The sequence below is a fragment of the Phalacrocorax aristotelis genome, chromosome 14 (assembly GCF_949628215.1).
Source record: "Phalacrocorax aristotelis chromosome 14, bGulAri2.1, whole genome shotgun sequence".
NCBI lineage: Eukaryota > Metazoa > Chordata > Aves > Suliformes > Phalacrocoracidae > Phalacrocorax > Phalacrocorax aristotelis.
The window spans coordinates 1703321-1727339 of NC_134289.1; the positions used below are offsets into that span (position 1 = coordinate 1703321).

Sequence of the window (24019 nt, forward strand, 5' to 3'; positions counted from 1 at the left end):
GAGGCACTAAACACAGAGCCGAAGAACATAAATGGTTATTAAGGAGTTGGAAAGAATTAATTGAAATGTTGAAAAAACTGAAAATAAAATTACCATTCAGGACCAAATCTACAAATTTAATAACAAGAACAGAACATTTAATATGGCCTTCTCTCTCAACAAAGACTTCTAGGATGAGTGAGAATTAAGGCCATTCAGCAGGAGAGGAAAATACAGGGCAGGTTAAAGAAGGTAACGGTTTGCAGATCATTTGCATTTTCCCACCTAAATCACTTGGTTTCAGATCAGAAGACATTATAGAAGGATAAAGAGCTACAGATGAAAAACCTACTGACCGAAAAGCTCCAAAGCCCAACTGTTTGTGAAAATACAGCAATGAGCAGAATTCATTGACCTGATGTATTTGGGTTGAGCGGAGGGCAGCTGTGGGAAATGCAATACCCTGCAGCGGAGGAGGTTAAGCAGGGTGACTTTGCATTCTGTTTGGCCTCAGGCGCAATGAAACTGTATGGACCATGCCTTGCCCAAGCAGCTTAAACATGGTGTATGGTCCTAAGTAGGTACTTAAGTGTCCTGCTGCATCAGGAGATGCCTGACCCTAAGCAAGGTACCCTGCGTGCATGCAGCAAGTGGGGACACAACTTCCAGAAGAAGGAAGAGAGGTTTGATTATCTTGCTTTATGAACAGCAGCTGGAAAAAAATGTATCTTAACCATTATTGTAATAAATATGAGGCAAGAGGTCACAGTTGGGAGAGCTATTTATACTGGTTTGGATCTAGAGCCACTCACTGTAACAGGCTTTTCCAGCACGGCCTTTTGCATAATTACAGTCATCAACACCCTGGAAATATCCTCCGCCCACACAAATTCCCTGAGTTTTCCACTTTGTTTAATTCATAATATTTTAAATGATACAATCTAGGAAATCATTTTCACAGCACAGGGAAAGCAACGGGAACTCATTCATGTGGAAGAGAAGGCAAAGACCCGCCTGCTCCTGCATGGAATTTGTGATAGGGTTTTTTAACAAGCCGGGCTGTCATTTTCAATGGTGAGATGTGTTAATCACCAGGGCATTTTTTGACCATAATTCCTTACTCAGCAGTGAAATTATAAAAAATTCAGCTCATTCAACAAATCAAGGTTTATCTTTCTTGTGCTGAATATGTGCCATAGGATGAAGCCAAACCCTTGAAAGATGACAGTGAAAGCAAAGCAAGATGTATCTGTTAATGGTCACTTGCACCACAAACAGGTATTTAAGCAATTAAGTGAGACACAGTAATACCATAATCCTCCTGGAACGCTAGAAGGCATGACCTAAGGCTTAAAATGCAGTTTAAAATAGCTAGGCTTGATTTGTTTTCATGTGGTTAAGAAATGTGGCAGGGTTAAACAGTCAATAATTTTTTATCAATGCAAATAAATCCTTTTACAGTGAAACATTATAAAGAAAAGTCATTGAAAGGAGTAACAACAGTTTGCCTAATATCCTTAAGTTTTTAGTAAAATATCTTAAGCAAGACTTAGGACTGGGCAAGATTTTGAAATTCACAGGAGTCACTTTCTTACAGCCTATCTTGACACTGCTGGAGCATCATCTTGGTCATAACGTCCCCACGAATTTAATCAGAAAACTCCTTGGGTTTTTTTTTTCCTCATAGCCTTCTTTCAATTTTTTCTATTCTCTCCTCATAACCAATTTTCTCCATGGATAAACTTCATCCCAACTGGGAAAAACAGTAAAGCAGCAAAACCTAAAATCTCCACTGAAAAAGTTCAGCTCAGCTTGTATAGGCTCAGTCATGCTAGGATAATACTTTTATTACCAACCCAAGAGAGCTGATACAGAGACCTTTCTTGACACCTCATAGCTATCCCCATCACAAACCAAAATCAGGCTTTCAAATAAGGACAAAACCCCCAAATCCAAAGTGAAAAATCTGAAAATACCTGAAATGTTTAAAATACATGTATTGTCTTGATATGTGAAGACAATAAGCAGAAAAAACAGCATTTAGCACTCAATATCTGCAAATACCACGTACTTCTGTAGCACTACCAGTCTCTGTGCCTCGAGTTTTAGTGGCTCTTATCCTTCAGCTCCTCTCTCTAACACGTTCATTATGCAGTTCCGTATGCCCAGCACCCATAACATTTACACCTGGTAAATCTCAGTGCTGCAGGAAAATATTGTTATCAACATAAATAAATTATATGGAGGGAAAAAATCACATATAAATAAAAAATGAACCAAAATCAACTTCAGTGTAAATATTCTCACAGTTCAGGAGCATCTATGAACATTTTCAAAAACTTTTTCACGTTCAAGAAGTACATATTAAAAAAAAGAAAGTTTAAAAAGTTGCACCAACTTCTCTCTCAGGTAAAAGCAAAGCAAGATGATCAAAACGTTAGGAATGGGTTTTGAACCTTTTCCTCCTGTTTTATCTCCATACAAAGTAGCTGCAGGTAAAGCATGTCTGTAGGTGTTTATTCAAATTGATTTACAAAACAGATGCTCAAGGTTGTCTTGCTTCTGCCTACACAATTTTATCAGAAAAAGTTTTACAGAAAATTTCCTAGAGGACCAATCCATCAAATTCAGCATATCATAATTGTTAACTTTTCCCCAATCAGTCCAACTGTATTTCTGCAACAAATCTAATAACCCCTCCAGGGAGCTTGAAAATTCACTAAGACGACTATGACAGGGCCAAACCTGAAACGCTTTGGAGGCACCAACGTCAAGCATCGCCCACAATTAGTTTCTTCACAGAGGATGAATTACTGAAGTATTACTATAGGAAACACTTAACTAGCAACAGCCTCTCTTTTATTTCACATAGGGTCTTAGGAAGTCATAAACACAGAAAGCCTATGAATTGTAAAGAAAAATTGCTCCTGGAATTAAAAATGAATAAAAGACATCTGACAACTAACAGCTGCTATAAAATATTAATATGTTTACCTAGATCATACATTTGATCAGAAGAAAACCGTATTTTCCCAATGAGCTCTCTGGCTCCCCAAGTACCCAAAGGCTTCTACAAATTCCTTGAAATGGTCAGATGTATAGTTTTACAATTCCCATGAACAATATGTGGATTCTGCTGAACTTTTCAAACCAGTTCCCTAAACTCCCCAGCTGGCGCTATGCTTCAGGGTTGGCAGGAAGCACATCTCCTTCCTTCCAGACAGCCTGGCTGAATCAACCCGGTCTTACCATTAAGCTTGAGCATGGAGAAGATGCCAGCCTGCCTGGTTCTGAGATCCCTTAGCAAAGCTGTCATCCTCATTTGATCAGCCTTGTCACCATCTCATTTGGCTTTCCCTATTTTCTTCAATGACAATGTGCATGGACACGTTGAAACTTTGAATATGAAGTGAAATTCCCTGGAAATTTTTCCTACTGATTACTAAGCTTGTTTCTTAAAAATACACCTGAACAGGTAGGACTGCACTATTTTTTTCTGTCAAGATGACAACTTTTATCGTTATAGCAAATAATTTGTTTGCTGTCATAGTCCTCTTCCTTGGGTGACCAAAATTAATGGTACTTCCAATGTGGTCACTGTAGAGCTTGAACAACTGCACCACAGCAGCTACCTCACCTGGAAATCCCATCTCTGACACTCGCTTCATTTTCTATAGGTTTTCTAAATACTGGTAGCGATCTCAAACCAACTAGTCAATTCTCTTCAGCTGTTATCAAACACAAATTCCTCTAAATCCCTATAAATCATTTCCTAAATGTGTTGCCTGTCCATGATGCAGATTTCTAAGAACTGAAGCCCATTAGATGAGGGAATCATTGCTGCCCCTACCCAGCTGATTTCCCAAAGAGCTTCTATAATTTATCAATTTTCTATTTTTAATATTAAGTATCAGAGTTACAGACTTACTCTTTAAACTATTTAATTTAAGCTAACTCAACAAATTACCATTTGATCCAAGGTTATATTCCACAGTCCACTCACTACTGCTTACCAAAAAGCAGGCTGTGACTTTGTGTTCATTACGTACCAAAACCTGCTCCAACCAGTTCTGATGTCTGATGACCACTTGCTACACTATCCTACTCAGGAATATCTGGGATTTTCCACTCTTGGTAGAAATTCTTTTTCCCTCTTCTCTGGAAATTTAGTCATTTATAACAACACAGGTCCAGAAATCTTACTTTCCACAAAAACTTTTTGTATTTATGCTATTCACACCTAAACACATCCATATCCAAATATGCCCAGGAGTCCCCCTTCACTACTACTCATTTACTATCTTGTTCCAAGTGATTTTAACCCAAAACAGATATCCATGCTGGACATCTCCGTCTTATCAGGTTCCAGTCTATTGAATCCCTATGAAATTAATGCCTATTACCTTAATCATATTTTTGTCCAGCTGTGTTTCATGTGTGGTTGCTCCTCCATCATATTTCTGTTATCTCTGCACAAATTTTGTGCCTTCACTCCTGACACACAACATGCCTTTCCTGTTTTTGGGATAAACCCACGAGTCCCTCTACTGGGGGAGGTCCAGTTTTCCCTCTCTGTCTCCTTCCACAATCCCCAGTTTTGCAACAGATTCCTTGCAGAATTTCCCATAATAGCTGCAAAACCTCCCTTCTTTGCACGGTCATAGCCTGGATTTCTTCACAGGTTCTAGTTCTTGGCTGGAGCTAAGTGTTCCTCCTTGCCTTCTCATCCTCAGTAACGGCCTGTTGCTCGTGTTCATCCCCCAGCACAACAAACCTATTACTTTATGCCTTTTTCCCCTCTGCTAGCTCATGCTTCCCCCCTCTTCATGATCATTACCTTTGAAGAGTCACAGTCCTTATTGAGATATCTGCCTTCCACTAATGTCTCAGCTGGTATCTGCAATGCTTCAGGCGGTGGCTGCAATGCTTCAGATCTATGGGCATCCAATTCTCCATGTCGTCAAAATCAATTCAAACTCCAGAATGATTTCTAGTTGCGACCAAACTGTCATGTTTTCTCCTTTATAAACTATATAGCATGTGATATATTGCCCGTACACAGCTTCCAGCTCAAGGATCACATGCACTCATCATCTGTAACTTTCATTCCATGAATAAATATACTCCCCCTGTTGCTATTAACTTACATGCTGTCACATTTTCTTCCTTCTTATTACCTTAAAAGAGCTTACCTTCAATAAATTACCTTAAAAGAACAGATCACTCAAACCCTGTTTTCTGCCCCAAGTTTACTGACTCACACCACTTACTGGCTTCTTGTGTCTAGGCCAAAATGGTATCAACAGACTGAGCTAAAACACTCATTTAGCACAATAAGCACTCACACTCATGTTCCTTCTGTGCCATGCATGCTAGTATCAGAAAACACGATGCCGAGTCTATGTGAAATAGTTCACCTAGTTTAAAAGAACAACCAAATTAGAAGTTCAGTGCTGAGCCTTTACCTTTTTCACTGTTGGGTTCAGATTATTGTTGAAGAACATCTTCCTAAAGGTTCAGAGAGTCACAGAATCACAGAATAGTTTGGGTTGGCAGGGGCCAACAAGGGTCGTCTGGTCCAACCCACCTGCAGTGAGCAGGGACATATCAATCAGATCAGGTTGCTCACAGCCCCATCCAACTTGACCCTGAATGTTTCCAGGAATAGGACACCTACCACCTCTCTAGGCAACCTGTGCCAGTGTTTCACCACAAAAAATTTCTTCTTTTATATCCCGTCTAAATCTACCCTTTTAGTTTAACACCATCACCCCTTGTCCTACTGCAACAGACCCTGCTAAAGTCTGTCCTCATCTTTCTTATAAGCCCTCTTTAAGTATTGAAAGGCTGCAATAAGGTGTCCCTAGAGTCTTCTCTTCTTCAGGCTGAACACCCCAAACTCTCTCAGCCTGGCCTCATAGGAGAAGTGCTCCAGCACTCGGATCATTTTTGTGGCCTCCTCTGGACCCGCTCCAACAGGCCCACGTCCTTCCCATGCTGAGGGCTCCAGAGCTGGACGCAGCACTGCAGGGGGGTCTCACCAGAGCAGAGCAGAGGGGCAGAACCCCCTCCCTTAGCTTGCTGGACACGCTGCTATTGATGCAGCCGAGGAAATGGTTGGCTTTCTGGGCTGCAAATGCACACTGCTGACTCGTGCAGCTTTTCACCCACCGGTACCCTCAAGGCTGCTCTCAATCCCTTCAGTTCTCAGCCTGTATTGATACTGGGGGTTGCTGCGACCCAGGTGCAGGACCTTGTACTGGGCCTTGTTGAACCTCATGAGGTTCCCCTAGGCCAACTTCTCGAGGTTGTCCAGGTCTCTCTGGATGGCATCCTGTCCCTCAGGCCTGTCAACTGGACCACTCAGATTGGTGTCGTCTGCAAACTCGCTGAGGGTGCCCTCGATCCCACTATGTCATTGAAGAAGATATTAAACAGTACTGGTTGCAATACACACCCCTGAGGGACACCACTTGCCACTGATCTCCATCCAGACATTGAGCCACTGACCACTACCCTCTGGATGTGACCATCCAGCCAATTCCTTACCCACCAAACAGTCCATCCATCAACTCCATATCTCTCCAATTTAGAGAAAAGGATGTTCAACTCTCAGGTTGTTCACAAGCAATATTTATTCATTCATGTATGAGTGAAATGCAGAATAATCTGATGTTAAGCCTTAGCAAAGTCAGCTGAAATGTCTTCTACAGCTTGGTTGGAGCTGGATGATTGGCTTCATCTCACCTCCTGCATGGTAGAGATTGCTGATGAAGCCAGAGAGCGTTAAGGACCAAAACCCACTGAAATTCATTATTCTGGTAAAGGAAGGGACTTAAAAAGAGTTATAAGACAGAAAGCATGTCAATGCTGTCCTTCATAACAAATATTTTCAGGACAAGGACAAGTGAGTACAAAATGGCTTCAAGTCCCTGGGACACATCAAATGCTTGCTGCTCTGCAGGTCATTTTCTTTGTTACATCACAACCCTGCTCATTTCTACATCAGAAGGGGATGCTGAAAATCCACTGTTGCAAAGTGTGTCTATATAGATTTGCAAGAAATAGCTGTACCATGTTTTGGGCCTCTTTGGGGTGTTTTTGTGACTGTAATGACCTTCTTGTTTCACAAGGAAACTAAAAAGCAAGGCAGCACTGATGTTGTGAGTTTGGCACTTAAGGACCCATCACATTTGGCTTTCCTCATGGTATTTTCAACTCCCACTGCTTTGTCCCTGTATATATATTTTAATAGATACTTTTTGAAGTTCAGAAATTATTTTAAGCAAATAATTTCATCTTTTCATGCTTAAGCAATGTCACATCTCAAACCCAACTCCTCCAGAGCTTGCTTGGTGGCCTGGCTCATCCCTGTAAAGAAAGTTTCCTGTATTGTTATCCTCAAAAACCTCCAGCAACTAAAACAGCCCTACAATTGCTTGTAATATTGCCAAATCCAGAGACCAGTCTCCCATCTTTCTTAGGAATAACTTGTTGTGATACCAAGGTGTGATTCTTACAGTTCAAGTGTTAATTATATGGGAGTATGGCAGCTGTATTAGCAATGTGACTCTCAAGTGTTCTGTGGAACAGTTTTTTGATGTCTTGGGAAGGCTTTTAAAAGGAAGCTCAAAGAGTTACTCTGATGACAAGGTAACGCCAATGGGTTTCTTAGAGAAATGGATTGACCATTAAAGAAACAATATTTTTCCATAACTTTTTCTTTGAAATTGCAACATCAATTTTGCTGAAATGTTTCAGATTGAGACACGCACAGAGACATGAAAATTGCTGCTTCAGTAGTTCCAGTTGATTAAGCAAAGAACTCATCTTGTAATAGAAGATATTAGGCAACCTTATTGACATGTGTCACTCGTCCTTCTGCGCAGAACAGCTTCCAATTGCAGGCAAAGCTGACTTCCAGTTTGCATTGACACCCTGCATATAACTCAACATGAAAATTTACCATGACCACTGTAACAAACCAAATACTGCGATATCTTCCAGGAGTGCAGCACAGACTGGGACCCACCTGGCTGGAGAGCAGCTCTGTGGAAAGGGACCTGGGGGTCCTGGTGGACAGAAAGCTCAACATGAGCGAACAGTGGCTGCTGGGGCCAAGAAGGCCAACAGGATGCTGGGTTGCATCAAAAAGGGCATCGCCAGCAGAGAGAAAGAAGTCGTCATCCCGCTCTACTCAGCGCTTGTCAGGCCACACCTGGAGCGCTGTGCACAGTTCTGGTCCCCGCTGTACAAAAAGGATGTGGGCAGGCTGGAAGGGGTCCAGAGAAGGGCCACCAAGATGATCAGAGGACTGGGAAGCTGCCGTACGAGGGTAGGCTGGGAGAGCTGGGTTTGTTCAGCCTTGAGAAAAGGAGGCTCAGAGGGGATCTCATCACCGTGTACCAGCACTTAAGGGGCAGCTACAAAGAAGATGGAGACTCCCTTTTTACACGGAGTCCCATGGAGAGGACATGGTGGGATGGACACAAGTTGCTCTTGGGGAGATTCCGATTGGACACGAGAGGGAAATTTTTCACAGTGAGGACAGTCACCACTGGAATAATCTCCCCAGGGAAGGGGTTGACTCGGCCACGTTGGGCACCTTCAAGAGTCGCCTGGACAGGGTGCTGGGCCATCTTGTCTAGCCTGTGCTCTTCCTAGAAAGGTTGGACTAGATGATCCCTGAGGTCCCTTCCAACCTGGGATTCTGTGAATACTCTGTGTATCTGGATATAAAGAAATGCTATATTTCCTCATTAACAGAACCGCAGCTGCACAATTTTCCAAATTTACAGAAGTCTTAGTAAATTTTCTACAGTTATCTGCATACCTATAAAATAATAATGTAAAAGAAGAGCTATGACTAGAAAGTCAGAGCCGGCCAGGACACAGGACAACCTTCCTTGAACTATAAATAGTGCATTACTTTTCTTGCACTATAAAAAGGATTCTTATAAATAGTGTTACTCTGCTACTTTTGCAGAGCATTAGGTGTCTCTAGGTCTACCTGCTCAAGCAGGGGGGTTGGATGAGATGATATCCAGAGGTCCCTTCCAACCCCTACCATTCTGATTACCAGAATCTCTGGTATAGATTAAGTACAGCTTTGTCAATTTAAATTGAACTTGGTCTTCCTTACTACTTCAAGGACATTATGTACTGAGAAAAAGACACAGTAGGCAAGGCAGTCTGTAAAATGATCAGTAAGGACTGACTCTGCAATTATTAGTTATTTGGGTTTTTTTAAATGCTTACAGTGCAAAACAAAATTATCCCTCACAGAAGCATTCAGAAAAAAGTGCTTACTTGTTGCTTTATATTTCTCTGAATTAATGTCTTCTAAATTATCTAATTATGTCGATTCTTCTTCTCCTTGTCCCACTGAACAATAAGGAATAGTGAGTATTTTATCCACCAGGCTACCTTGCTTGTATATGTGCAAGAAAGCCACTCAGGTGACAGTCCTGAAGTTCACCACCTCTTCAAAAGGTAGAGCACAATAGTTTTAAACTGATCATAACCAAACTAACACATCAGAAGACCTAGGATTTTAGAAGTATTATTGCCCGGTTCAGCCACTACAGAACACTACATTTCTATAAATGAAGGACTGTAAGAAATCTCAAGAGATAACAGAAATCAGAACAGTTGCATTAAAGCAGGATTGGGTGTATGTAGATCACCCCTACCAGATACTCCAGCATCTCTCATATATCTCATAAGAATATAAGTGCTTCTGAGGCCACCCCTAACCCAGCACCTGACCTTCAACGGTGTCTTGCATCAAGACTGTGTTCCCAGGGAGGAGTTCAAGGACAGAGGAACCATTTGTGAAATAAATTTGTGAAAATGCCTTGGTACTCTCCTACACCTCTCCAAAACTTCTCAGCCCAGAGGTAGGTCCCACATATTTAATAAATACAATAGATTTCTTTTCCTTTTGAACACTTGCAAACTCTTCTCATTTTCCTATGACTCTGTAAGTGATCCCTGCATGAAGAGTGCCTCCTTTTGGCTTTCACCTCCCTCCTGCAGGTTTCTTTGTGTTCTTGCACTGGGAGAGGCAGTGAAAAGTCAAACTCCCTTCATCCTACCATGTCTCCCATGGTTTCACAGACCTATACTACGTTACCTTTGAAGGATTCCCGTGGAAGATTTATCTGTACCTTTTCATGGTCTATGCCGGTGTTTCACTGCCCTCTCAGCTGGAAAACCACCCCAAGGGTCATGTTGAATTTTCAAGGTAATGCTGATTTTTTACATCCCATTCAAAACAACTGTAGAGAGCGGCTGAATTTGCAGTACTGTTTTCTGGGGCTCAGGCATTTCTTTTCTACATTAAAACCCTCTACTTCCTTCAAGCTCTTATATAAGACATTATTTTACTCTTCTGATCTCTTTTGAGCTGACAGCTTCAAGCAGGGCTACACCCTTTAGATGAGGGCTCTCCATCATGGGATAGAATAACAACATCTTGCTTTAACATTTGCCAGAAGCTTGATGCCTTTTGTGACATTTTGCCAACACGAACTCAATCTGTGTTGCACCATAACGCCTGGATCTGTTTCCACAGTAATGCTATCTCCATTTTATCTTTCTGCACGTCTTAATTTTCTCCATGTGTCACTACTGAGTTTTGTCTTGTTGATTTAGGGTGATTTTCTCTCTACTTCGTCAAGGACTGTGAGCGTATTACTCAAAGTTAAATGACCTCTCTGGAGAAAATGATCAAAGGCTCTTGTTAAAAACTGTAAAAGGTGCGAACTGGAGAACACCCCACCCCAAGGCAGGAAAATCATGTACTTACTCTCTGTCTATGACCAGACAAGTTACTGCTTCAGCAGCAATGACATTGGCCGTTCTGACATCCTCCCTGAAAGAAAAAATACGTTTCTTAAGTAAGCTGTATTATTTTCACAACCATCTTTTTATTTCCAAACATACTGCATTCTTACAGACCTTCAAGAATAACATGCTGGGTTTCACAGCATTTTCCCTATATTGATTTGATGTTCATCATCCATACAGGCTTCACGCACACAAAAGCTAAAACCACGCGTGAGCAGAAAAAGAGAAACAGGATGCCCTTGTAAATAAGACATCCAGCCATGCAGCAGCCCATGGTTTTAATCTGTTTCAGGCAAAGTCTTGTTTCTAACTATGCACGTCTGTGCACAGAATCAGTTTTATCAAAGTATTAGCTATTCACATAGATTTATTTATGAATATTTAGACTTCTGCTCATGTCCTTCTCCCCAAAAGCCTGCATAATATCTCAATGTTGGAACATGAAGCATCCAGTTAAGTAGGATGTCAGCTCTGCTACTCAGAGCAGGTACAACGTATATGGTAGGCTATAGAGCTTGCTATGCATTTGCTGTCTGAGCACAACGGAGGCTGGGACTGTGCCTGTAATAGGGGCCTATTAGGACGGAGCTTTTGAAAGGTCTCGGCGTTAAAACATTGCGCTGGTATTTTTCACCAGCTTTTCAGAAATAAAAAATACTGCACTTAGAATTTTTGCTGTATCTTCATTAGCAAATTCTTTGTGACCTTCCTTTCCCTGCCCTACCGAGAGTTTGGCCATGGCCAGCCCAAGCTATAAATTAGGAAGTTAATTCATTCTAATCAGACCGATGTGGTGTTTCATCAGGGTTATAGAGACGTCACTGCATTTTCTGTGTTGGCCAAACAAATGCACAGGATTCAGAGTCACTGTTTTATTCAAATCCACTCCAAACCTTTCCCCCTGTGAATGGTAAGTGGATTACAGGCAAAAGAGAGCCAACTCTTTTAAACACACCTAATTAATTTAGACTGGAAAACCACTCTGCATTTCCACTGAAGCAGAAAATGAGATTTAAAAATGCTGTTAGAAATAGCAGCTCCCCTGTTTAAAGATTGGAGGTATTAAAGCAGTAATACAGTAAAAAAAAGTGTGGTGCATGTACACTCCTACAGGAATGTGTACTCTCCCTTTCAGGTAATCATTAATTAACGTTAATTACTTTTGAGCTATTTTTACTTCAATAACTTTAAAACAGAGCAAGCAGAAATACAAATAAAAGAAATGTTACTATTCAAGCCTATATGCGAATGTTGTCATTGAGTCTATTGTCAATTAAATTAAGTGCTGATTTATCCATACAAGTAAACAAAATTATGGTAGTTTAAAGCAAGTAAAAAGAAGCAGCCAAATAGCAGTAGACAATTATCTCTATTAACTTCTATGACTTTGGTAAACATAGAGAGGATAAGGAATGAAAATTTTTAATATCTCATTAAGTTGCTGTAGCCAACTTCTGCCAGTATTAATACATTAAACATGCACTCAAACTTTTTGGTTGTTCATTAATTCCTGTTTAAACTTAACATATTTGTCCCATTATCTTGGATGCTCTTCTGCCACAAAATCACAGTTTACGCCTCTACAGTTACAGATTATAGACGTGATTATAGTTACTATATTACAGCGGTATGATTACAGACAAGTAAAATACAGCTATTGATGGCTGCAGTTCAAACATTTTAAATAAACCTTAACATTAGAGATTAAAATGCGCAAGTTACTGTTACGGTTTCCACTATCTTGTACTTAACACACCCTTTTAATCGGCAGGAAATTGATGTAGAACGAAGGCACTTTCCCAAAGGGCATCTCACTTAGCACAAACACCTGAACCAGAGGGATGGCAGGGTGTTTGTAATGCATAATGTCACGCGATTCTGAGGTTTCCTTATGTTCTACACGAGTAGAAAGAACAGATAAGTCAGGAAAAAATCAGGGTTTTTAAATTATAAAGTGGCTCCATATATAAGTGTTAATTCAAGAAGTCACTATCTTTGGCTATCTCCAAAGCCATCCTGCGCATCCTTGCCTACAAATCTCACTCTGCCACCGCTGCAGGACCCTCGTCCCGCAAATACTGAACAAAGGGACCGACGGGGGAAAGCAGCTTTCTGTTTCCACAGTCTAAATTGATTGTAAGTGGGTTTTAAATCTCACATGCTCTCCTGTTAGGGGGTGTTTACCAGTAAGGCTACAAGCAGGATTTAAAATCTCATCAAGTTTCTAAAACCAGAAGGAAAACTCAACCTATTTTCAGTTCTATACAAACATTAAACCTCCATGCACATCAGCTGTGAAATATAACATATGCTCAGACTTCCAAACACTGACAACACCTTACGTATGCTTAAAAACGACAAACATACCTAGGGCCATGTCACTGGTCTATGAATTAATCCCAGTCACCTTCAAGCAAAACCAATTGTCAGTCCGTGTTTTAAAAGGTAGTATTTTGACAGGTGGCCACTAGCTACAGTACATGGCATTAAATGCAACAAGTAGTTATTTGAAGCACACGGCATTAAATACAAAAGTAATTACCAGAAGTGCCTGGCATTAAATGTGACAAGCCATTATTTTAAACACATGGCACTAAATGCAAAAGTAGTTATTAGATGTGCAGGACATTAAATGCAAGAAGTAATTATTAGAAGTGCATGGCATTAAATGCAAAAGTAGTTAATTGAAATGCATGGCATTAAATGCAACAAGTAATCATTAGATATGCACGGCATTAAATGCCACAAGTAATTATATGAAAGCCTTGCTTGCAGGCACTGACTCGGACACTTTCTGGACTTCATCACAGGAGTACTCATCGCTGCTCCCCGAGAAACAGCACTCTTCATCAGAGGAATCGCCTTCACTCTCCGAATATTCCATCGCTACTGTTTGCCTCCACCATTTCCTCACGGGAAAATGCCTGCTTCCTTCCAGCCCGTTACTATATTTTGCCCTCTGGGCGAGCTCTGGTATTTTACAGCGCTTCCAGCTTCAAACTTTGGGACTTGGAGAAAGGTCACAGCTGCTGGGGGGAGTTTCTAGGGTGCATCATCGGGAAATACAAGCAGAGAGTATTTTGGAGCCACCGAGAGCTACGAGGCTGCCCACAGCCAGGCACGGCTCCTCTCCCAGGCATGTGCCCAGAAACTGGGGCAGGACACCTTGTACTGCTGCACTTCACCTCCTTAACCCCACGGTGGAATTAGATGGCCACGTTAGCCAAGTTCCTAAAGCTCTTCTGAAGCGTGTTATCAGAGCACTATAAACACGAGCACGTTATTTAAGAGATGAAATGCGTGTATATATTTTTCTCATTACAGTTTGTTGTCCACTTCACCGCTTAGTAAGTTTCAACAATTTTGCTTCTGGTAAGCTGCCAAAAACTTAAGAACTATGATTTCATTAACTGTTTCCAGGAAGTTTTCTGATGAAAGTGTATTGATACCACTATTTATAAGGCTGTGTTGGAAAGCGGAAATATGAAAAATATAGGCAGTTTTAATCAGAGATAAGGTCATACATCAGCCTCCATTTCCTGATTTTACCTCAGACCGTAAAAATTTAACTTAGATTTTAAAATCTTTGAAATGAGTCCTTTCTTTGTGCTTTTTTACCTTCCTACATACCTAACTCATTGGAGTCCTGCTCAAATTCCAGCTCTCGTAGCTCCTACCACACCTAACCCCTTAATAATGCTGATATAATTCTTCAGATAAATGGAAGCTATATTTGGATGAATTAATTTAACAATATACCATTACATTTGCTTGAAACTTGCTGATACGCCACCAACAAACACTAATCTATATTCTTCCCAGAAGATGGACTCAACTGGTACCACCTTGGCACCAGTCTTGTCTGCGCAGCTTTTGGGGTTGTTCCCCCCAGACGTAGCCTCCCAGCACAAAACAGTATTTATTTTGAGGTGCGAGTACCCTGCTGCCGGAGGTATCACGTTTACAGCTGCGGCACTTCTGCTGGTCTCCTAATTTAGATTTAAATAAATTTTGACAAAATGCCAAATATAGCAGGTACATTTTTATGGCCCTAGGTAGGCACAACCTTCTCTTTAAAGGATAGAGCTAGGGCTTGTTTTTCAGAAGATCACCAGATTTAGGTACCACTCCTCAGAATACCCAGTAAAGATAATTTTAACCTCCCATGTAAAAGTGAGGGTGTAATCAGAAAATACCCAGCAAAATAATAAGGGGAGATAGAGATGCTGGGTTTTGAGCTGTTACCACTAAATTCAAGCTGTTAACTGATTTTCCCCATAACTTTTTTTTGTCTTTCACTTATTTCCTACAGACCTCGTCCTAAATACTTTAAATCAACCTTATTAAAAATACTGTAACAAGGTCAAGTGTACAGCGCTGGAAACTGGTAAAATACATTAAAGAGCTTGAGTATCAGCAAATCAGGAGCCTCCGGATAGACTTCCTGTGGCAAATTTTTAAAACCCACCAGGGAAGATCTAATTTTTCCTTTCCATCTTTTCTTTGAAAACCCTCATTAACAAAATTCTCAAGTTTAAATGATCAAAACACTCATTTCCAAAAGCCCCATGGGACTTGGGCTTTCTACCACAGACCTCTCCCAGGCAGCAGCAACTTCTGCAGAGCAACCACCAAGGACTGGACATTGACCCATTGACTCTTGGCAACTGGTCAAGGTCCTTCAGTTACTTGGTCAATGAAAAATGGGTTGTCGCCATCATTTGCAGAGAAAGACGTAAAAAAAAACCCTCCAACAATCCTAAAAATACATTTTGGGATACTGCTGAAGCCCATAGCCCTTTGGCAGTCTACAGGCCCAGGTAGAAAGGATGGGCATCGCTCTTCCCAGGAGACACAAGCTGATCAAGACAGGCATCACCTGCAGCTAGTTTTATCTGAAATACTGGCACTATTCTTGTAAACGATGTGGTCACCTAACACACACGGAAGCAAAAACGCGGGTTGCCTTTTTGGTACCATCAACTGCACCCTCCTGTCTCCTGCTGCTTCTCGGTAGCCATTGCAGACCTACAAGACGGTGATGTGGTCCATCGTGACTGATGGTGTAAGCCACGGTCTGTATCAGTTACCTGGACCTACTGACTGGAGAAAAATGCCCCTTGTAGTCTGGGGGTTGGTTTCCCAACATTTCAGCGTTCTGAGAACAGAACATGCATTTGCCATTTGTTTTGACTATAAAAAATACATTACTGGAATGAATAAATAAAACGTGATCTACTAAACGTCTAAAAATTTTAATGCGAACCTAATAAAATGTGCAACTTGAAAAAGCTTCACTTGAAAAGAGTTATGCTGTTTAATAAAACCTATGAAAATGCCCATAGGCATTAAAATCACACCTTCTATAATGGGAATGAAATGCGATAGGAAAGAGATTTTGCTTCAAGGTACCCCAATTTAAAAGCACGTATCAAAATGCACACCACCACCTGCGCGCCTGTGCAGTTTAGGCTATATGGCAACTGGGAAAAGGAAACATCTCTCACAGAACAACATTTCAGGGCACAGAGACGAAATGGTTTAAAAATACTATTTTATAGGGTTTTTTATTCTATATAAGCAAACTGTGTGACTCCCCAAATAGGCTAGAAGATGTACCATTTTATTCTAATAATTTGTGCTGTGTCTTGTGCACATATCATTAGCACTTACTGTTTCTAAAATATATTTATACTCTCAGTGGCTCAAACTAAAAGTTTTGAGCCCTGGCAAGGATTGCACAACACGATTTGCAAAAAAGAGCCCTTCCTGGTAACTTATTTTAATATTTATGAAGTTAAGGACTTGGAGATGGTGAACAGGTCTTTCCAGAAAAGTTTTGCTCTGTTCTTACTGAACTGATACTTCTGCAAATGAAACTCCCAACAACTGCTGCTAAGATTATGCAAGGTTTTAACTCAAATCTCATCCAAGAAATAAGGATTATTTCAGGATGCTGTGTGAAGTCTGACAATTATAATTAATGATGGATGTTATTTAATGAAATCACCTGGAGGGCTGCTTCTTCTCAGTTTCACGAATGATGGAAAATCAAGTCCATAAAATACAATTTATTTTAGTGTTAATGCAAATATCCTAATTTTAAAAATATATATCCTAATTTTTGCAATCATCGTACGTACCTGGGGAAACAACCATTGTTACAGTTACTGCGCTGGACTGCGACTGCTCCCCTGCCTGACTTGCCACTGCCTACAGCCCAGCCTTGAACAAGCTGATCGCTATATTCCTGTATTTCACTGTATTTCTATAGAGGAATATATCTCTAGATATATATTTCCTGTATTTTGCTATATTGCTAAATTTCACTATCTGATTCCTACATTAGAAAGAAAAAGATTGTAATTTACTGGGTGATCCCCTGGGTCTACAGATAGAAGAAAATACGCAAGAGATGGCTGCTGTTATTTTTAATGGCATTATAGATCTGACAAAGCGATGCTGCTGAATTATGTGTTACATTATCAGACTACCTATGCTGATATCAATCAATGTAAGGCAGATAAATATTACAAAAAAAGTAGTATTAAAGCAGAAGCACTATGACAGGCACTAACATATATAATATGATATTACTGAACCCACTCCTGCCCCTTGGAAGCGAATGGGGAGATGCAGAGGGCAAAAAGTATTGATAACAAAGAGACCTTCTGCTGCATTTTTAAAAGCTGGTGTAATATCAGCCCCCGCTAGCCACCTTCACATTTATATATGTGATCATAGGCTGCCAGCAATTCAAGAAACCTAGAGGGGGCTGTGTCAGCTGAAAACTATTCTGAGAAGAGAAGGGTACATGCTCCTCGTGCTCTGAAAGCAGAGAAAAAAGGTCTTGCTACCACTTGATTACCACGAACCTGGCATAAATCTGACGGTACATGCTCCTTTGACAGTCAGCACAAGGATTTTCCCCTTGTTGTGAGGCATAATCAGGCTCTTCTGCTAACTCCTAGCTGCAAGGTAATCGTGGCTGCAACAACGTGGAAGGGTTATGAACCACAAAGGGTATGGTGTCAATAAAGAGATAACTTTATTAACTTTATTATACACTTTCAGTACATTCTCACCATATATAATCCATAATTGCTAATTGCAAACTACTCAGGAAATAACCTACAACCTCTGCCGTGACTAATTTGACCCACCAGCACTTTCTCTGAGCAGTGAGTTACTAACTTGCCATTATTTACGAGAACTATATTAAAATCAAATCAAACTGTGATCAGAGAGTTAAAGTAACATGATACACCCACCACACGTGAACAATATCATCACTGCGTTTACGGAACTTCATTTTAAACCATGTGCAAGAGGTTCACATGGTCAGTTACATCTTAGAAGCAGTTAAGGTATACAATAATCACTGTAAACATATTTTATAGGCAGGTAAACGAAACGCACCAGGAGCTCGAGTGAGAGGCATTAGATTTTACAGGCAGAAATTAGCCTCAGCGCTACCAGAACTGGCAGCTGGCTTCTCTTCAAGAATTAATGAGGCTGCATCCATTTGGCCTCATGTCTACTGTGATCCCGTGCAGATGCAGGGATCATGTTATCCTTTAATTGTGCCACTCAGACACCGTGCCAGCCTTACTATTTGTGGCCACTCTGTTTACATCGCAATCACTGCATTAACACAGGAGCCTTCAGTAAGATTAGAGGAAACAACTGTATCCAAAGTGGCTTCTTACAGGTTGTGGTCCTTACACACATGGGGTTTTTTAATCCCTTCAAGCATTTCTATGACTGTTACGTTCTTGCTTGGCTTCTTTGCGCATTGAGAGGACTGGGACAAATACCCTTTGTCATGCTGAAGTGGTGAGCAACATATTTGTGTATTGAAACCATGCGTCGTCGCAAGGGTGTCCGGCCTATCTGCAACTGATAAAAATGTTCTCAACTGAAAGAACCTCCTAAGGGTTTATTGTGAATTAATTACTTTTTAAAAAAAAAAAAAATAAAACCACTACACTTTAAACAATGCTTTTGTTAAATTCCTAAACACTGCAAAGAAGGGAAGGGGAGCTGTAATGAGATTATGGCTTCTCCTTTATGGATGCCAGCAGCAGGATCTAGATGACAAGCTGCAGCAGCTATTTTTTCACTACTGCTTGTCCTTGGCTGACACTACCAACTTCCATGTGCTGGTTTGGGCTGGGCACAGTTAATTTTCTCCATCGTAGCTAGTACAGGCTGTGTTTTGGGTTTGTGCTGGAAACAGGGTTGATAACCCAGGGGTGTTTCCGTTCCTGCTGGGCAGGGCTTGCACAGAGCCAAGGTTCCTGCCCCTCAGCCCACCCCACCGGCGAGTGGGCCAGGGGGCACAAGGGGCTGGGAGGGGACACGGCTGGGACAGTGACCCCAGCTCACCCCAGGGACATCCCACACCACGCAGCATCATGCTCAGCTTATAGACCTGGGGGAAGAAGAAGGAAGGGGGATGTTCGGAGTGATGGCATTTGTCCCCCCAACTGACCAGTAGGCGTGATGAAGCACAGCTTTCCCGGAGATGGCTGAGCACCTGCCCACGGGAAGGAATGAGTTGATTCCTTGGTTTGCTTTGCTTGCGTGTGCAGCTTTTGTTTTACCTATTAAACTGGCTTTGTCTCAACCCACAAGTTTTCTCGCTTCTACCCTTCATATTCTCTCCCCCATCCCACCAGGGGGGAGTGAGCAAATGGCTGTGGGGTGCTGAGTTGCCAGCTTGGGTTAAACCATGACGTTTCACCACCAACCTTCCTGGGTACCACATTCCCACTCCCCTGTACTTCAGGTCGCTGCAATCCCACCTAAGACATGTGGTTTGCACCACACTCTTTATCTACCCTTTCCCATGGCCAATGCTCTGCCTGTGCCTCGGGATCCCAGTATCCCCACCCTGCCCAGTGTGCCCATCTTGCCTTCCTCCCTATGTTACACACTCGTCAAGGTCCACCCATCTCTTCTTCACTCTGCAGGCCAAATTCACTACATCCCTCCTTTACCCCACAAATCATTTGTCTTTCTTCCATACTACCCGAGTGTTGTCATTGATGTCAAGGACTTGAGTTTTACATTAATAAAATAAAGAGCTTGTCGTTACCCTGAGTGCACCTATAGACTTTAGTTGCCCTGAGCAGCCTCACTGGGACCTTCACCCACATCTTCTGCCCATGGTCCAGGAGCTCAGCCTGGCACCCTCAGTGTAGGTATGGACTTGTCTCGTCTTGTCTCTGGCCCTATTTCTTGTACAGACCCTGGATCTACAACGTAGATCACTTGTGTCCCATCTCCTGGATACACCATGCCTGATGCTGTAGCCTTGTTTCCAGTTCTGTGTCTGCCCATCTCCTGCTGCTCCTGTCAGGGCTCGCTGGGTGGACTCGGGACCTAGGCCATCCCATCCTTGTGTCTGGGAGTGCAGGAACACCCTGTTACCAGCATCCACCTCAGGGCCCACATTCACTCAGAATTGGTTTTGATCGGCTAATTACAGCAAGCCCTTTCTCATATTTGCTGCATGAAACAACATAGCAATAACAGGAACAAAAGCACCACGAGCAAGAGCAGAAAGTGCCCAAACCCTTCATTTTGGACTACAACGATAAAATTAACATCCTGAACACCAACAGTTAATGATGTGAAGGACCACACTGGCACCTGCCGATAAGAGTGCAACAAGGGAGCTGGAGATGCTTACTGCCTCTCTTTCTTCTGCAGCCTTTTCATATCTCGTTAAGCGAGGTTTCACAGATAGCTTCCAGATGAGCTAGTGGGGCTCCCGCAAGGAATCCACAGACTTCTCAAAGCCTCCTGCTGATGCAATTAGCTCTTCTAAGGCTCTGCAAGCGTGTGCTTCCCATCCAGCTTGTGCTTTCATTTGAGCACTGCTCTAAACTGTAGCACAGAGACACTTGACCCAACTTTCACCCAGCTGGAGTTGGTACCAGCAGCATTCAAAAGTGCTACAGAAACTAAATCAGTCCATGCTGGGCTCCACACTGCCACACTCAACTCCTCTGATGGTCAGGTTAAGTCCTGCAAAGCCAACTAGAGCATCCCTCCGCAACATCATGGTCTGTGGTACTGAAGTGCTGATGGGGCCCTATTTTAGCCTGAGTACTCAATTTCTTATTCTGTGTGTTATTTTATAGTGGGAATAGCATGGAAGGGAAAAGTATGGGCAAGGTTCATCATCAATAAAGATGTCAACCCACTCATTTTCTTCTATTTTCTCTTTTCTGTGCACAGAACAATTGAGCAGATTTTATACTTTAGGTCTGTGATTACCTTAAACTGATCTAAGAAATATCAAGCCTTCTGCAGGCTTAGTTTTCTGGTAGATCAGTGCAACTCACTCCACAGGCAGTAACCACAAGTTTAGGGAAAGGGGCATGGTGGGAACGTGCGGCCAAGATGGAACAGTTCAGGACCAGTCTCTGGCACAAACACAGCCATGTGATCCCTTAAGGTGACTCTATAACCACATCACAGGTGATCTGTGCTTGCCTAGAGGACACGCGTGGCCAAACCTTCCTCCCTCTCTTGTCTGTAGAGGGTGTCAAGGTGGGTCTAGAAATCCCCCCATGTTTCAGACACTCAGTTTGTTCTCCCTCGTGATTTTGGCATTTAAGCAACCACTGACTAATCACAAAGCCTGCCGAGCTATGGAAAGGATGCATTTAAAATATAAACCAGCACAGTGTAACTGCTTAAAAAAAAAATGCATCAAGTTGAAGCAAAAAAAGCAAAAGATGTTTTACCTGTAAAAGACATGTCACAAGAAACCTATTTTTTATCCATTAGAAAGTATTCATAGACCTTAATGAACCATCTCACTAGTAAAAGAAGGATACAGTACACTTCAAAAACTGTTGTTACACTGCACCTTGATTATGTTCTATCACTACTAATATATTTACCAAAAAAACCCCAAACCCAGTTACGTAATGTCTGGAGAGCAGCATGATACAGTCTTAGAAAATAAAATGAAAAATCTGAAGAATCGATTTCCTGCAGCCTGAGGAGAAGCTCAAAACTCTGGAGAAGCACTGAAAAAGCCACAAGAGATTTCATGCTCCACCTACACTGAGCCTAGAGGAGCAGGGGAAAATCCTTCAAGGCAGCATTTACAGTCTTCATTTAGTAACCACAATACCAAATAAATCACAACTTAAACAAATATAACCCCAAAGTTGCAGGCAGTCCAATCCAACTTGTAACAGTAACTTCTCTGCAGATTTAAAAATCACTCCAGAATTGAGTTTGTAGAAAAATATGCTGTCTCCTTGCACAGGAATGCAGAGTATTTCATTGCTCTTCTACTGGCGAAGCAGCTGTGCAGTGCACATCTTTGTTCGCATGGCATTTTACATTTATGTAGTTAATGCTAATTACTGCGGACATGGATGTATTTATTTTTTCTAAATCTATTTCAGTAGGAAAAGATCAGCCATGTCTGAAAGCTGAATTGCGCTAGAAATACATATGGTGCTTTGAGGCTGGCACCGACTCTCCACTTTTCTGGTGAATTCACGCTCACATCTTACAAAAGCAGAGGACACGACACATAAGCACTCACCGGTGCACAGAAAGAACAACGTTCTTGGCTTTCTTACATCTTATATTAGCTCAGGTGTGGCTGCCTTTGCCTGCAGCTGGCTTGGGGTTTTTTTGTGTCTGTAGAAACCTATACTTCTATGTTATAACAGGATTTATGCCATGAATTAATTTACGTTCTAATTTTCAGAGTCACTTAGATGAAATGAGAGACATTGTCCCGCTGCTTTTACATATTCCCTTTTACCATTTTTCTTCATGCTAAAGGTTTTGTATGGCATATAATGATTATTTTATTCTATTTTTTGTCTTGCAATTCACGATGGAAAATTTCCATGATTTTTCAAAGATAAAACCTTTAATTTAATTCTGGCATCACTTTCTGTCTCTTTCCTATATAAAGGGATGGTAATATACTGACTTCACTGTCAAGAAAAGCAGATATATTAATTTTTTTTGTCCCTAGACAAAATTGTACACAGAACTGGACCCAGATTCCGACTCTAAATCAGTTTTGATTTCTGGGTCTGTGGAGTCGGGGCTCAATGCAGATTCCTACCAGAGCTGGACTTCCCATGAGTTCTGCAGCCAGAGGGGAACGGGACCACCTCCTGGGGATCCCCATTTCTGGTTCTGGACATCTGTTGGGAATTTCCTGAATCTCATGGGTGACAAAGTCCATTTTCCTGCTATTTCAGATATGCCATAAAATAACCTTCACAAACGTACAGATTCAAATTAAAATCAGTTTTGTTGGTATAGCTATTGAAGATGCTTCCAGAACTTGTTTCTCTAAAGGTTACTCACCTTTTTCTGTTTCCCAGTCTAAATTTACTCATTGCAAGCTTAAATCTAAACCAAGGGACCAAAACCATCCTCAAGTTAAAATAATTATTTTCTTCCCCTTTGTAAACAAAACCCCACAACCTTCTCAGGTTTTACTTCACCAAGTTAAATGAATCAAGGTTGCCTAACTTTTTGTCTTAAGCTCTCTTGGCTTCTTTGTATCTGGACCAGTGTGAATTCATCCTCCAGGAACGTAAGGGTCCTCAGTGGCTTGGAATACTCCAGACCAGACCTCACTGGGGTTTTGTACAAGGGTACAAATTTTGTCCTGTTCTCACTGAAAACACCTCTGAATATTTCCTAGAACTCTATCTCATGCTGTTTAATTTCTGCATCTGCACGTGGTGCCACACACAACCTTGGGTTCAAGTCCAGACAGATGATACCTGCTGTGGTTCCCTTGTCCAAAAACAGGATTCTCCTGCACAGGCACAATATATAGCATTTCCCTTTGCAACAAATTTGGAAGGAAAGAGTCATTAAGGATTGTATAACATTGCCATTTTTCAGCTTGTAGCTGCCTGTACAGCCCCCTCACTTCTGATGCCTCATGCTCTTCCCAGTTATTACGGCACTTATGACTTGAGAGATTCACACATCCAGTTTCAGCAACTAGACTGATCTGAGCTTGAGGATGGAGATAATGAGGTCCCCTAAGTCCAAATCTACTTTCTTTTTAAAGCTTTGAATACGTTTTGTTTGTAATAATTTCTACGCCTCCACCTTCATCTTGGCCTACAGTCACGGCGTGGCCAGCTATAGCAGCCACCTCCCGTCCAGTGCCTAC

At 41.6% G+C, this 24019-nt stretch overlaps 1 protein-coding gene across 2 annotated transcripts in view; it reads right to left on the reverse strand.

Moving 5' to 3' along the window:
• Positions 1 to 24019, reverse strand: part of PRKG1 (protein kinase cGMP-dependent 1) — a 531163-nt gene that overhangs the window by 69320 nt on the left and 437824 nt on the right. For both annotated transcript variants that reach the window (XM_075109355.1, XM_075109356.1), the window contains exon 8: positions 10790 to 10855. In XM_075109355.1, coding sequence (XP_074965456.1) covers positions 10790 to 10855 — 66 coding nt within the window. The remainder of the gene's footprint in view (positions 1 to 10789; positions 10856 to 24019) is intronic.